The 15,844-nt window shown below is 24.4% G+C and overlaps 2 protein-coding genes across 2 annotated transcripts; both read left to right on the top strand.

Annotated features, from left to right (window-relative positions):
- Positions 1-8,661: 8,661 nt before the first annotated feature.
- OCT59_000921 (uncharacterized protein) lies at positions 8,662-9,411 on the top strand (the record flags this gene model as incomplete). Its single annotated transcript, XM_066139207.1, has 2 exons — positions 8,662-8,814; positions 8,950-9,411. 2 exons carry the CDS (start codon positions 8,662-8,664, stop codon positions 9,409-9,411), a joined length of 615 nt encoding a protein of 204 aa, XP_065988631.1.
- A 5,205-nt stretch (positions 9,412-14,616) lies between these two features.
- OCT59_000920 (uncharacterized protein) lies at positions 14,617-15,371 on the top strand (the record flags this gene model as incomplete). The annotated part of the gene is made up of 6 exons (XM_066139206.1): positions 14,617-14,641; positions 14,817-14,885; positions 14,954-15,010; positions 15,086-15,142; positions 15,206-15,274; positions 15,361-15,371. 6 exons carry the CDS (start codon positions 14,617-14,619, stop codon positions 15,369-15,371), a joined length of 288 nt encoding a protein of 95 aa, XP_065988630.1.
- Between the last annotated feature and the right edge of the window lie 473 nt (positions 15,372-15,844).

Below are 15,844 nucleotides of genomic sequence, written 5' to 3'. Positions count from 1 at the left end.
TTTTTTTTTTTAAAAAAAAAGAAAATAGAAATATATAAATGATTATATTTTAGGAATTTAAATACTTAATTAGTATTTGCTCGCATTTGTGTTATGTTGTACCATCTATGGGAAAAAATATATCCGACATTAGCCACGCCTTAATGAAGGAGATGATCGACCTACATCGGTTAAAAATTTAAACCTGATACACATTCTTGAAGGATTAGATATGTCAATTTATGCTGGTAAACAATTGCGTTAATTGGAGTTTGAATATGTGATTGTCCGATAAATTAATATCGATATAATTAATAAAATCTGCTGGGATTATTCCTGAAAATAACTGAAAACAAATAATTTTTTATTCCATAATGCTCTAATTTACTTATTGCCATTTTCAAAATTCTGCTACTCATATAAATTACTTTATAAAATAAAATTAGACAAAAACTGGACGTCCTGTAATTATAATCACTCAGTAATCGCAACGTACACAGAAATCTAAAAACTGCAATAAATATAAATTTAAAAAAATGAATATGATAAAACTATGTTAATTCTGATACACTTAAATCACTCCGATTCAAGAGTTTTCTCAAACATTTCAGATCTTGCAGCCAAAATTGTTCTATATAAACCATACTGTATAATTTCTTTTCATCCTCGCAAAATTTCTACATCACTATACTTTGGATTATATATTAATAATCTTAAGTCATCTTCTCTACTTCTCCTAATGAATATCCTCTCATTATTTTTTAAAGTTTTTTTTCTTTACCAAAAAAATATATTTTGTAATTTATTTCAGTGATATTCTTATGGTTAAAAGGTTTGGTTACAAATAAAATTAGATTTGCCGATTTTAGTAAATCGACAAAGTAACTGCGGCCAACGTAAGTTTATTTAAGTCACAATAGAAAGATTGATCTCCTATCAAAATGTTTACATCAAATTTTACATTATGAAACATTTAGCATATCATTTCGTAAGTAAACATATTTTTTAAACGAATTAAATCTCGATCTACTGAAAGATTCTTTTAAATTCCCAAACTCTTAGCTAAAAAATAATGACGCAAAAATTTTTATTCTATAATTCACAATTAAATATCTTTGATGTTTTGTATCATTGGCCATAAAAGCACAAGTTCTTTTATTCATATCTAGGTGAACTGTAATTTTGTGCCATCTCCGAATAATGGACAATAATTTTTTATATAATTACCAGAATTACAACAATAACCACCAGAACCTAATACCCATCCGGTAGATTGAGTTCCTGCAAAAGTTTCACAATTAAAATTTTCTGATGAACATACTCCAATCCAAGCATATGTACATTTTACCCAATAATAACATCCCCATTCAAAAATGCTTTTACCTTCTAGTATTATTTTCGCCCTAATATTATGCCATAAATAATTAAGGTTATTTGGAGCGTAAAATAATAATCAAATGAATGATTTGTAAATTATTTTTTATTGTAAATACTAATGCGTTGTTACAGAATTACTTTTACACATAATATTTTATGATAATTTATAATATCTTTATTTAATAATTGAAAAGTCCTATAAAAAAAATAGAGGATTGAATTATTTAATTACAAACTAAGAATCTTTTTTTTACTACTCTAATCTTAGTGTTTAAATAATTTCAAAACAAGATAATAAATATTAAAAATGAATTTACTTTCAAATTAATTGAAAATCAATTTATAATCCGTCTAGAGAAATAATTATATTAGTAAATAAATATATTTATTATTTTTTAAAATTTTACTAAAAAAATATTTAAATTATAAACAAACCATCGGGAGTTTTATCTTTTTATTCTGAATGAAGATTTGGATTATCTTGTACTTCATCTATTATATAAATAAGATAAATTAGAATAATAATACTCGATCATTATTATAAATAATAATTTATTTTACTTACCATTAATACTAATATTTGATCGTTGTTACATTATTTCTCTCTCATAGTCATTTTGTTCGTCTACTATTATAAAATAAATCAAAATTTAATAGAATATTCATTCTTATCTTCAACGAAAATTAGAATTACATATTTTAAGATTTTACCATTCTCCATTTTCAATTTTTTAGGATGATTCTTTACTATCATTATCTATAGTAATTAAGATATAAATTAGTATTTATTCATTATAAAACTTTAATATAAAAATAAATTAGTACCTTTAAAATTAATTTTAATTGATTTACTAGGATTACTAGCTATAATGAAAACCAATCAATATGATATTTTATTTATATAAAAATTCAATGTTATTTTAATAAATACTTACTATTATCAGAAAGACTAAAATTATTTGATCTACTGATATAAAATGCTATTTTTAAAAAAAAGAGATTATCTCAATTTATTTATTAATTAAAGGATTTATACAATAATATTATTAATTTTATATTACCTTTTTGTTCTTCTATTATTATTTAATTAAAAAAAAAAGTGTATCATTAATTATAATATTAAAGAAAAAAATTAAATAGTTAATGAACATTAAAAAGTATACCTTCTGTTGCATTTTTTGGTTCAGGTAGATTTTCAAATTTATGAATTTTACTTGTAAATAGTTTACTACTTAAAATATTGCTTGTTTTCTTATCTAACTTTGTTATTAATTGAGGTAATTCATTTGAATTATTTTGATAATATGATTTAATTTCATTAATTTTTTTATTAAGTGTCTTAGCATCAGGTCTTTTTAGTGGATTAGCATCCCAACATTGCTCCATTAAACTTTTATATTTCAAAGGAATTTCTGATAAAATTTTTGGTCTTATACCATCAATGATATTAATTGCAAGAATATAATCATGTTCATAATTCATAAATGGAGGCTGTCCAAATGAAATTTCCCACATGAGCATTGCAATACTATAAATATCAGATCTAAAAGTATAACCTTTTCCGTTAATAACTTCAGGAGCTATGTAAGGAAGATTTCCATATATACTTGTTGATGGCTTGTCTGCAGGACCACAAAATCCAAGATCACTAATCCGCCAACCATCATTAAACTGTGAATATAATATATTTCCAGAATGCAAATCTCTATGAATTGAATTCTCTTTATGAATAAAATAAAGTCTATTAATAACTGAAAAAGTAATTTCAATTCTTTCATTCCATGTAAGTTGATTATTATTTTGTTGTAAATATTCTCTTAAATTCATATTATACTTCAACATTACTAGTAAATAATTTCCATTTGATGGATTTTGTGTTAAACCAAAACATTGAACAATAGATGAAAGTTTGTTGCTTAAAGTTAAATGTGATTTAGCCTTAAAATTTAAAATTTAATTATTAATAATAAAATTTATTATTTTAAAGTTCTTTAAATATTTTTAACTTACAAACCTCTTCAAACCAACTTTGACTTGCATTTTCAACATTTTTTAATTCTTTAAGTATTACTGTAATAGTTTTAGACCTTTTCAATTGCTGTTCCTTAGAATTCCATTCTTTATATCTTCCATCAATCCACTTAGCTGTATAAATCTCTGAGAATCCACCTTTTGTCAGATATTTAATATTTTCTAAATTATTATATGGGATCCATTCAATAATAGCAGTTGGCGTAATTGTTTCCATTTGACAATTTTTTATTAAATTATCAATAACATTATTTCCAGAAGTCCAATTTGAAAAATTATATTTTAAATAATTTCGAACACAATATTCACAATATAATGTAGCTAAACATTTTTGGTTACAATTTTCACAAACTCTTCTTGTTCCATTATTATTTTTAATTTTATTTCGGTCATAATCTATATTAAGTATTCTTATTGCTTCAGTTTTTTCTTCTTCTGTAAGAGAATTATCAGCAAGAACGAATTGTTTACGAAATTCGTTTTGTTCATAAAAGTTAACGTAAATATTAAAATCAATTGATGTAAATGATCTACTAATTACAGCTCGTATTAATTCTCTCCGAATATTAGACATTTTTGTAGAAAACAAATTATTTTAATAATGCAAAAAAAAAAATAAAAATAAAAATAAAGTCTCGATAGACGGTTAAACAAATAAGTTGTGCAACCACCAAAATTTTAATATTGTCTACTAACCTGTCATGTGCCGCAATGATGATCATCTGATCATACAAAATAGACAAAAAAGTATGTCATCACCGGCAACTTGGATCTTCTATTATTGATGTGAAAATTACAAAGGTACAAATGACGTTAAAGTTAAACTATTGTAGACTAGGATTATTTTCTGTAAATTTAATTTTGAAGATGTTTTTGGAAAGAAACCAATTATTTTAACAAATCATCATAGAACTCAAAAAATGGAAACACCTTTAAATTCGTAGTAAAATAAAATTTCAATTGCCGTATTTGTGTCTCTTTCATTGGCAATTTGATGTTTAAATGAACCAAATTTGAAAATTCGAATGAAAAAGCGAAAATCAAAAATTCAATTTTGATTATAAAGTTTTATTTGCATAATATTTCGAAATTATAATACAATAACATATTTTTTAGGCAAAATTTATTGCCTTTTTCGTGACATAATGAGCTTGTAAAAATTAAAATTAATTTTCTTTACTCAATGAAACCTTTTTTTTAAAAAAAAAATTCAGTTATTATTTTTTTAATAATTTTTATTGTAGGAAAAAAAAATTATTATAGTTGGAGATAAATATTTAATAGTATAAGATAATAATACATGGATATATCTGGATGACATTATTGATGGCTATATCTATTCGATGAGCGACTCTATAAAATGATCCTTATTTCAAACTCTAATTTTCCTGTTATCACTTTCTATTCACTTTTTAATGCAAGAAAAATCACCACTTTCGTAAAATTCTTGAAGAATATCCTGATGGTTCATGAGTTTTTTGTAAAATTTTTCCAAAATACCGAGCAAATATAAAACAATAGATATTATTATTAGCAAAGAACAATCACATTTTTGAAAGATCAATATTATAAGATTGTAAGTAGGTAAAAAATTATTTAATCATTGATGCATTTTTAACAACTTACAATATTCTAATACTATTTGTTTATTTAATTTAGTAATGAAAGTTGGATTCAATTTAATTCATCATATTTATATCTTAACTAAAGACAAAAACCTATAGTGATTAATTATTATCATATTATATTATTTTGTAACAAATTTATGTTAACCTATTATTACCTTTAAACGGAAAGTAGGCTAAAAATAACCCGTCATTCCCTTTAAACGAAGAAATTTTATTAAATTATATTAGTAAAGAGCGATACTAAATTTATATCTACCACCAACAATTTCAATTGAATTAGTAATTTGTCTAATTTCCGATAATTCTTCATAACTAAGATTAACTTTACTTAACATTTTCTTCCAGATGCCGAGAATAACAACTACATTAGCTCCCCATAAAAAGTATATAAAATAGAGCTGCGGGCCATTACCCGTTTATACTGGGTATACTCAGGTATTTATGAGTATCCAGGTTACGGAATAACAAATAGGTAATACCCGTTTTGTATCCGTTTTATGTTGACACATAAATACCCTCAGGTAATTGCTCCATAAATTTTGCCAGAATTAAGATGTTAACTCTGGCCAGAATTAATGTGAATGTCACTTGGTGATCGTTAGTCGCCACGAGATAATTTATGACCAAAAGAGATTCTTATTAATTCTGGCTAAAATATAATTTCGGCCAGATCTAAATGGTGTGTTGATGGTCATTACTGATGAGTTTTAGCAATACTTCTAAAAGACTTCTTATATTTGATAAATATCTTGATTTATATATTTATTGAGGTTTTTATCCGGGTAATACCCGGGTCATATCTAACAAAAAGATAAACGGGCAATACCCGCCGTTTTGGAGTCGGGTTACACATTTTTTGATTTGGGTATGAACCGATTATCTAAGGTATTTAAACCGTTAAAGATAAGTTCAAAGGATGGTAAGTAATATGATTCTAAACATTAATTGTTTATTAAACGATATTTAATTATTAATTATTTAAAAAAATATAGACATTCGAAATGATCATAAAAAAGAAATAATGTGACAAATGAAAGAATCAGTTAATGGTGAGTATAAGTTTTGCCATAAATTTTTAATTTTGCAAATTTTTAAACTAAATATTTTTGTCCTCTTATAAATGATGACGAAATATATAATAATCCAAACCTTCATTCAGAATATCAGGATAAATTGGCGATTCCTGATGGTTATTTTTCTTAATATTTTTCTTAATATTGTTTAAATAATCTTGATTATTAATTTGTACTATTTATATGTATCCTTTTTTAGATGGATTTTAATAAATAAATTATTTAAACGCTAAGATTTAAGAATAGTAAAATATTTTACGCGGTTTCTTAGTTTGTAATTTAAATAATTTTTTTTATATTATATCTTATCAATAAATCTAAAATCAATATTAAAACAAAGAAAAAACAAAGAAGAAACAAAGAAAAAAAGTCAACGAGAAAGAAACGATAAGAAATATCATGTAAAGATTAAAAACAAGAAGATTTCAGAAAAAAATAAAGATATTAATAATAATTGAAACCAAGTTATTATAAATTAGAAAAAATAAAATCTCTTAAATATTTATACAGTATTTCGACTTGTTTCTATAATAATGTAAGGAACTTTTTCTAATAAATAATGTATGATTGTATCAAAATAAATTTTATGTATTGATATCATCGATATAAAGAGTATGAGTTATAGTTATTTGCATCAGTTAATTATTTTTCTATTAATAAATTTTTATTTTGCATCGTATATTCGCATCAATTAAAATTTTTTAGTCTATAATTATTATTTAATAATTTTATATCAGTTAAATTCATAACGTTTTATCATATTATACACTAACTTTATTTCTATTATTAGATAAAATGGTCTAATTGGCCCAAATATTAATCTATTAATATTTCATTATAACAATAACGAAATATTATATATTGTGATAAAGCGGTGTAAATTTTCACGAACTTCTGCCATTTTCAGCCACAAATAAATTAATATATGGGAAAAATCATTTGAATGGTTCGCAATGATTTGCGTGTTCTGAAACTAGAATTTTTTTATAGTGTTTAGAATAGAATAAATTAAAATTTAAGGACCTAAGAATGTTCATTTTCTCATAATTTTTCAAGAGTTTATTTTTTTGCATTCATATATATACTGTATAATTATCAAATTAAAATAATTCAAAGTAACCATAACGATTATTTGATTCTTTTACATCAAACAATTAATAGTTGCTATGGAACTCAGCTGGTCATATTTGCAAGACACGATAGTGCCGCAGTTACGAGGTCACGTGTACACGAGTATGTACCTTATTTTTGTTATTTATTTCTAGAAATGTAAAAATATTTATTTGTTACGTTGTTTATAATTGGTTGTGTAATTGCCACATGACATTTAGATCATATAGTTACACTGTTTAGAGTTTAGTAACTCAAGTCATTGTCAAAAATAATTATTTTTTTTTTAACTTTTTAAAATTTAGCAAAAAATTGCAACGAAAGGTATTACTTAATATATTAATAATTTTTTTCATAATTACTAATTTGTTTTTAATTTAAATAATTGTTAACCTTTTTTTACTGTCAATTTATTATTTATTATGATTTTTTCTTAAAAAAAATAGCGCTTTATAGTAAAGTATATGATTTTTTAGTTGATGATTTTAACGATCAGAAAATCAATAAAATATCAAAAATAAGTAGTATTTTTAAAGGTAATTTATTTATATGTATATTTAATTATCTTTAAATAATAATAATATAGTACTATTATATGTCAATTTTAGCCAGTAATAAAAGCTCTTCTAAGGTATTTGAAACGTTAAAGATAAGTTCGAAGAATGGTAAGTAATATGATTCTAAAATTTAATTGTTTATTAAGCAAGCATTAATTTTTTTTATTTAAAATAAAGACATTCAAAATGATCATGAAAAAGAAACAATACAACAAATGAAAGAGTCAGTTAATGGTAAGTGAAATTTCTGCTATAAATTTTTTAATTTTGCAACGTTTAAATTAAACATAATTAGTCCTTTTATACTCTTGATTGGTGGCTTGTTATCAGCAAATGATATCAGAAAATTTAAAATAATACGACTAAATGATATCATAAGGAGTCAGATACTGCGTTAGGTAGAGTTACTGATGACATTATTATTGTTCATTTTTATTCATTAGAATAAATTAGAATAATCTCTCGAATATTTTATTAGGCGGTAAAAATTTTTTTTGACCAATATATTGCCCCAAGAAATTTTTTAACGTAAGACAAATATCTAATATTTCAGTAATTTGTATGGTGTATATTGTGGGTGTGATTGATTATAGTCCACAAAACTACAAGCGTGAGTATAATGGTGGTGATGGAATAAGTGCGGTAGCAATTCATTCTAACAAATAGTATACTAACATACCCAACTACTCTATATACCTTTTATCAAAATGTGCAGCTTTCTTATATCAATAGGTGTCCTTCAACCCAACGCCATGTTAACAATTAATAAAGCAGTTGCCCAACAAGCGATAGGTAATAATAAAGTTGTCCGTATAGAGTTATATTGCAAACAGTTGTTCCCCGGCTAATTATAACCTATCACAAGGATTCTCTACAAAGGTACTTGGATAAAAACGTGTACTAAAGATGCATACGCAATTGGATATGGATAGTTCTCATCAAATTCTTGAACAAATTAAATTAGATGATGTAAGTCTTGTAGATTTCCTTCTTTTCACTTTTTTTTTGTTTATTTATTTTGTGCCTAATTGCATTACTTTAGCTCACAGAAAAAGCATGGTATGTTTGTTATTTTGAACTTTGTAACAAATGTATTTTAACCATTACGTAAGATTCAATACAAAATAATCTATTTCATGATTTAAGGCCTATTAAAGTTTTCAGAAATGTAATTTTCAAATATTTCGAAGACAGACAATTTTGTCAGTCTATTTTGTGGACAGTGATTCTAGTGTTGAAGACTATTGTGTGGATGTTACGGTTGATTTCCTTATTTCTTATGATATTAATGATAAAATAGTGGCGTTCCATGTGCAAGAAGTATCTAAGCTATTATCTCGTAATACATTTGATTTGGATGAGATATTTAATGAAGACCCACCAAAACCAATTTATTTTGAAGATTCTGACATTTTGATTGTCAGTCTCGTCTATTCTACCTTACCTTCAAGATTTTTGAAAACTGAGATAGAAGATATTAAAGTTAGAACAGATAATGTGGGAAATATTATTTGTTTATCATTTTACAGTGCCAGCAATAGAATAGCTGAAGAATTAACATTAGAAGAAAAGGAAAATCATAAGAAAAAATCAAAGGAAAAGTCTGAGAGACTTCTTAATTTGTCTAAATCAATTATTCATGAATATAATATGTAAATTTGTATCAAATTTACAGTATATTTTATTTTCCTAGCATTTTATATTTGAATTTTTTTATGAGTATAGTAATGTATAGTAATATTTGTTGCTTGAATTTAATCCCTATAATAAATTTAACCTAAGATGCTATATATTTCACATACTACAGTATTTGGTAATTGATTTTGACTGTGTTGATTCAATTATGCACCATAAAGCACTATTAGAAAATGTAAGATTTTGAATCAGTCATTTAATTACTAATTCAACTAATAATTTCATTTTTTGCTTCTATAGTTAAAATGTGAAAACCAGAAAACCTTTCAACAGCAGTATTATCAGTTTTACGATCGCGTGCATTTTTTGATGATGTATATTCGTTAGCATTTACCTTACGTCCTATTAAACAATCAATTTCAGTGTTAGAATCTCAGTCTTGCACCCTTGCTGATTTTTCTTGGACTTACAAAACTTGGAGCTGCAATTAAAAAATTACCTAATAATGATTATTGAGTTTTTCGCCAGCAGTGTATTTCAATTTTTAATTGTCGTCACGCTGAATTTGCTGATCTGATATATTTATTATGCTTTTTTTACATCAGTATTATACTAGTAAGTTTGGATCATATTTATCTGTAATTCCTATAATAATAATTAATAATTAAAACGAACACTATGGTTATTTTTTTTTAAAAAAAAAATTAGAATTTATTTAAAATTACAATTTATTAATGTTTAATAGTAAATTACTGTATATAATTATATTATTTTGAATTATGTATTTCTAATGGTTATAATAATATATAAAAATAATTACTAAATGTAATGATTGTAACGTGTAAATCATATGCCTTATTTTTTTTTAAAAAAAAATAATATTGTTATTATTGTAAAATTATTTACTAAATTAAATTTATTATACCAAATAATTAAATAAATACTTTAGAAATTTGCTGGGTATGAGGGCTTTTTAGGGATTTATTAATGATAGCAAATAAAATTTTATGAAAATGGAAGAAACGTAAAGAATTAATGCATCAAATGAAACGATATCGTACATGAGGAAAACCTTTTGATATTGAAATGAATGATACTGAAACTCCATATACTTGATGGTTTTCTTAAGGATAAATTTCCTAAAGTTGAGGATTACCTAGTTCAACTAGCACTTAAACTTTTTTCCTTCACACCTCATGCAGCTGGATGCAAGCAAATAATTGCCTGTTGATCGTCGGTGAGGTCTTGGTTGGATATATAGTAAAAGAAGGACCTGTTTAAGCTTAAATAAAGTTGAAAATATGTATAAATTTTCAGCCTATTACCATGTAAATGCGAAAAAAGAATTGCCTTATTATGGTATAGAAAATCCACTGAAGAAATTCATCAAATATTAATTGATACACATCTGAATCCTTATCAAGACTTTCTTGATTTATAATTATTTTGTTTGTTAAACCAGTCATGTATTACAAAAAAATAAATAAAACATGTTTTACCAAGTTACGGAAGTTTCAGAAGTTTCGCCAAAATTTTAGTTTCGGTTTCGCCCAAAACACAAGACTGAGCTCCTTGAAGGTAGAATCTTAAATCTTTTATTCACTTAAATGATTATTATCAGTAATTTTTGATTTGTAAGTTGTTAATTTTAAATGGATATTTCAAGAAAATACACAAAATTGAAGAAATTGTTTACACGATAACAATATTATTATATATTTATAGATTGTAATTGCCAAGAAGTTAATAAAATTTGTGAACAAATGGTTTTTTTTTTATTTATTTTTTTATTTATAAATATTCTCATAAATAAAATAATAAAACATTCTTTAAAATGAAATTGAAAATTAATTACTGTATGTCTATCATGATTTAGCATGTATTTGTAACTAAAAAATATATATATTAAACAAATAATGTTGAATTTAGTATATAATACTATAAAGTTATATGCGAGATATACAATGGTGAATGTAATATTCAAAAAGACGAAAACAGTTATTATGGAATAATAATAATATTTAAATGCTTGAATTGATTGAATGGAAAATTTAAAATTTATGAAAAAAAAACATTTTATCGGATAGTGTAAAAATAGCAATAATGATAAGTTTGGAGTCAAAAATGCGTTTAAACATAAGGTTATGGAAGGATTGGCATATTTGTGATAGGAAAAGTAACGCTCTATTAAATGTTCTCAGCGATGATTTCAAAAATCAATAGTGCTGTAATAATTACCTAATTACTGAAGATAAAATATATAATATTATGTTAGCATATATCAATAATCAAGTATGCCCATGACATAGAAATATGTGTCACTTCCACGGGCACCACGGCCTGCCCTCCCATATGAGTCAGCTTGTGGGACCACCTATATGGCATCATTGTAGCTACGACTTTGTGCACAAAGCAGATGACTACTAGCCTGTAGCATATGGTACGTACTATGAACACATAAACCCCTATGTCATAACACTTAAAAATGACGCACGCCCATAAAGCAAGTAGAGCCATACAACGGAAATACTTGCCTTAAATCCTTATGTTTTTTCGTGATCCGCAGTTGAATTTTGTGTTGAAAACAAAATTCAAACAATAATAACCCACTAGGCCGTCAGTCAGTTGTATTGTATTGGTTTTTTGCAGTTGGTTGAAAGAGTAATGGATTATAGGACTTAAAGGTCTTTTTTTGTATATTAAAATGTGGATTTTTTGAGTGCGAAAAAGGTGATTTTATAGTTTTTCAGTTCACTATTTTCTATGAAATTTTACTCATGTTGTATCATCAATCATAAACACTGATCTTTCATGACTCGGTATGAATAACACCATTTTTACCAGAATACTTGAGAATTCTCATGCGCTATATACAGTATATATACATATATATCTTTTATGACTAAGTATGACATATTAATAAAAATATGGATAACACAAAAGATGACATTATTATGCTGATCAAATGATGACTCAAGTCTATAGAATGTTAAATCATTTGAAATGTAACCCGATATCCCCTCTGAATGGGTAAATACTAATTATGATTCATATTTTAAACATATTAATTATATTATTTAGAATATTTTCAATTTTTTTAAATAAAATTGATTCTGATTCGATTAATTCAATTTTGATACCAAATCGCTAGTGACATTTTGGTAACTACTTACGTACTAATTAATATATTAACAAATGATTTAATTATAATTCCTCATCATTTTTAAAATAAAACCTAGGTCTTTTTGTTTACAAAAAAAGATTCAGCATGTACTGTTGTTAATCACAAAGTAGTACAATATCATCAATATTTTTCATTCTTTTTAATTCTTTCAACAAATTAAATAAATTGATTTACACTTAGATTTCTCGGTTAAACTATAATGTGTATTTTTAGTTACAATATTTATTTATAAAAATGTAAAAATATTTATTATAGCGATAAGCATGTCTAAAAATAGTTTATCGTGTTTATTTTAAACTTGTTTGTATAACTGTTACATAACATTCGGATCATACTAAAATTCAAAATTATGTTACACTATTTATTTTTTTCGGGATTTTTGAAATTAAATTTTTTTTCTTTTTTAAAAAAAAAATTTCATTTTCCAATTTATATTTGTTTTTATTTTAATAGTTAAATAAAAAAAGTTTTCATTTTAAACCTTTATTATAAAAATTGCATTATGTCTACTATTCGATGGGAATTAATTTATGCAACAGTTAATAGAGCGTATTCGTTAACTGATTATAATATTCACACTGACATGCACAAACGATATGAATTTCAAGAACAATTTATTCTAGCTGATAAACTTCTTACAGATGATGAAAAAACTGAAGCAATAAATTATATAACTGAAAATTATGACCGAAGTAAAATTTTTTTTAATTCAGGAACAAAAAGAATTTGTGAAAATTGTAATCAAGAATGTTTAGCAACATTATATTGTGAATATTGTGTTCGAAATTATTTAAAAGCAAATTTTAAAAATTGGACATCCGGAAATAATGATATTGATAATTTAATACAGAAATGTCAATTGGAAACACGTATACCAAAAATGGTAGTTGAATGGATTCCATATAACAATCTAAAAAATATTAAATATCTAACAAAAGGTGGATTCTCGGAAATTTATACAGCAGGTTGGATTGGTGGAAGTTATGAAAAATGGAATTCTAATGAACAGCAATTAGAAAGATTTGGTACTATTGCAGTAATACTTAAAAAATTAGAAAATGTTGAAAATGCTAATCAAAGTTGGTTTGAAGAGGTATATATGACTATATTTTAAATTTTTTTATGAAATTTAAAGATTTTTGCATTAATAATGGCATGTTATCATTTAGGCTAAATCACATTTAACTATAGGCAATAAACATGCTATTATTGTCACTTGCTTTGGTTTAACACAAGATATATCAAATAGAAATTACATGCTTGTAATGAGAAAAATGGATATAAATTTAAGAGAATATTTACAACAAAATTATAATCAACTTACATGGAAGGAAAAAATTAAAGTTGCTTTTGAAATAATTAATGCGCTTCATTTTATTCATCTTGAAAAAGCAATTCATAGAGACTTGCACTCTGGAAACATATTATATTCACAATTTAGTGATAGATGGATTATTAGTGATCTTGGATTGTGTGGGCCTGCTGATAAATCATCAAAAAGTATATATGGAAATCTTCCTTACATAGCACCAGAAGTTATTAATGGAAAAGAATATACTTTTGCATCTGATATTTATAGTATTGCAATACTTATGTGGGAAATTTCATCCGGATATTCACCATTTATTGATTATAAGCATGATGATTATAATCTTGCAATGGATATAATTAATGGAATGAGACCAGAAATTATGTCAGATATTCCTTTAGAATATAAAAGTTTAATGGTACAATGTTGGGATGCTGATCCATTAAAAAGACTTGATTTACAATCTCTTATGAAAAAAATAAGAGAAATTAATCTATCATATCAAAATATGCCAAATGAATTTTTCCAGTCAAAAGCAGTGAATAATTTTGAAATAAAAACTAGCACAAATTACATAAGCAGCAGATTATTTACAAGCAAAGTTCATCAATTTGAAAATTTACCCGAACCAAAAAATGTAACAGAAGGTATTATTTATTAAGTTTTTTGTTTTTTGTTTATTGATTAAGATATGATGACGTTACTAATTTTGTTTTTTTTAATTTAAATGATTATGCTCATTATAGAAGAACAAGAAGGTTAGCTTTTTTATTGTTATTTTATTAACTATTATAATAATTTATAACCTATTTTCTTATTTTTTAAATAGCATTTCATAGTAAAACATATGATTTTAATATTCCTGATAATAGTAGGTATTTATTGAGATTTTCATTTGATGAAATATTTATTAATCAAATTTTCATTTTTTAGTTGAGGATTTTAATAATTCGAACGATCAGAAGATTAATAAAACATCAAAAATAAATAGTCTTTTTAAAGGTAATTTATTTATATATTTATATTATTCAAATTTTTGAAATAATGATATAAATTTATCTCGATTTTAGGTGGTAGTAAAAGATTATCTAAAGTATTTAAAAGGTTACAAATAAGTTCAAAAAATGGTAAGTATTATTATTCCAAATTTTATTAAGCAATATTTATTATAATCTTACTTATTTATTTATTTAAAAATTTAGACTTTCCAATTGATCATAAAAAAGAAACAATGCAACAAATGAAAGGATCAGTTAATGGTAAGTAAAATTTTTTGCTATAAATTCGCAATGTTTAAATTAAAAACGTTTGTCCTTTTATAGATGATGACGAAATACATAATAATCCAAACCTTCATTCAGAAGATCAAGATGATTTTGAGATTCCCGATGGTTAGTTTCTTAATATTTTTCTTTAATATTGTATAAAATAATATTTTAATTCTAATTTATATTATTTATAATTATTCTTTTTTTAGATGGATTTTAAAATAACAAACGATATTGGAAATTTTATTTTGAATTATTTGATTAGAGTAGTAAATATTTTACGCGTTTCTTAGTTTGTAATTTAAATAATTTTCTTTATATATTATATATTATCAATTGAATTTTTATATATCTTTGCAATAAATTATGGATTTTATTGTAAATTTAATTGTGATTATATAATGTTGGATGTAAATATAAAATAAACTAAACTAATATTTGATTGACATTTTCTTTCAAGATTTTTGATCATCAAAATCACGAACCATCGGGATATTGTTGAATATTTTCAGGATAATATTTATACATAACTAGCTAAGCTGGTAATAAGCTTTCTATACTCTGGAAATATTTAGTATAATTTTTCCGGGCCCATCATTATCTCTTTTTTATTGAAATCTGGCAAAATCCCAATGATCCATAACTGGTAACTAGCTATATATTCATAAAGTCATATGATGCTGATAATACCAA

This window comes from Rhizophagus irregularis, chromosome 1 (assembly GCF_026210795.1).
Source record: "Rhizophagus irregularis chromosome 1, complete sequence".
NCBI classification, from domain to species: Eukaryota; Fungi; Glomeromycota; class Glomeromycetes; order Glomerales; family Glomeraceae; genus Rhizophagus; species Rhizophagus irregularis.
Note: the sequence above shows the minus strand (reverse complement) of the source record. Positions and strands in the feature narration are given on the sequence as shown.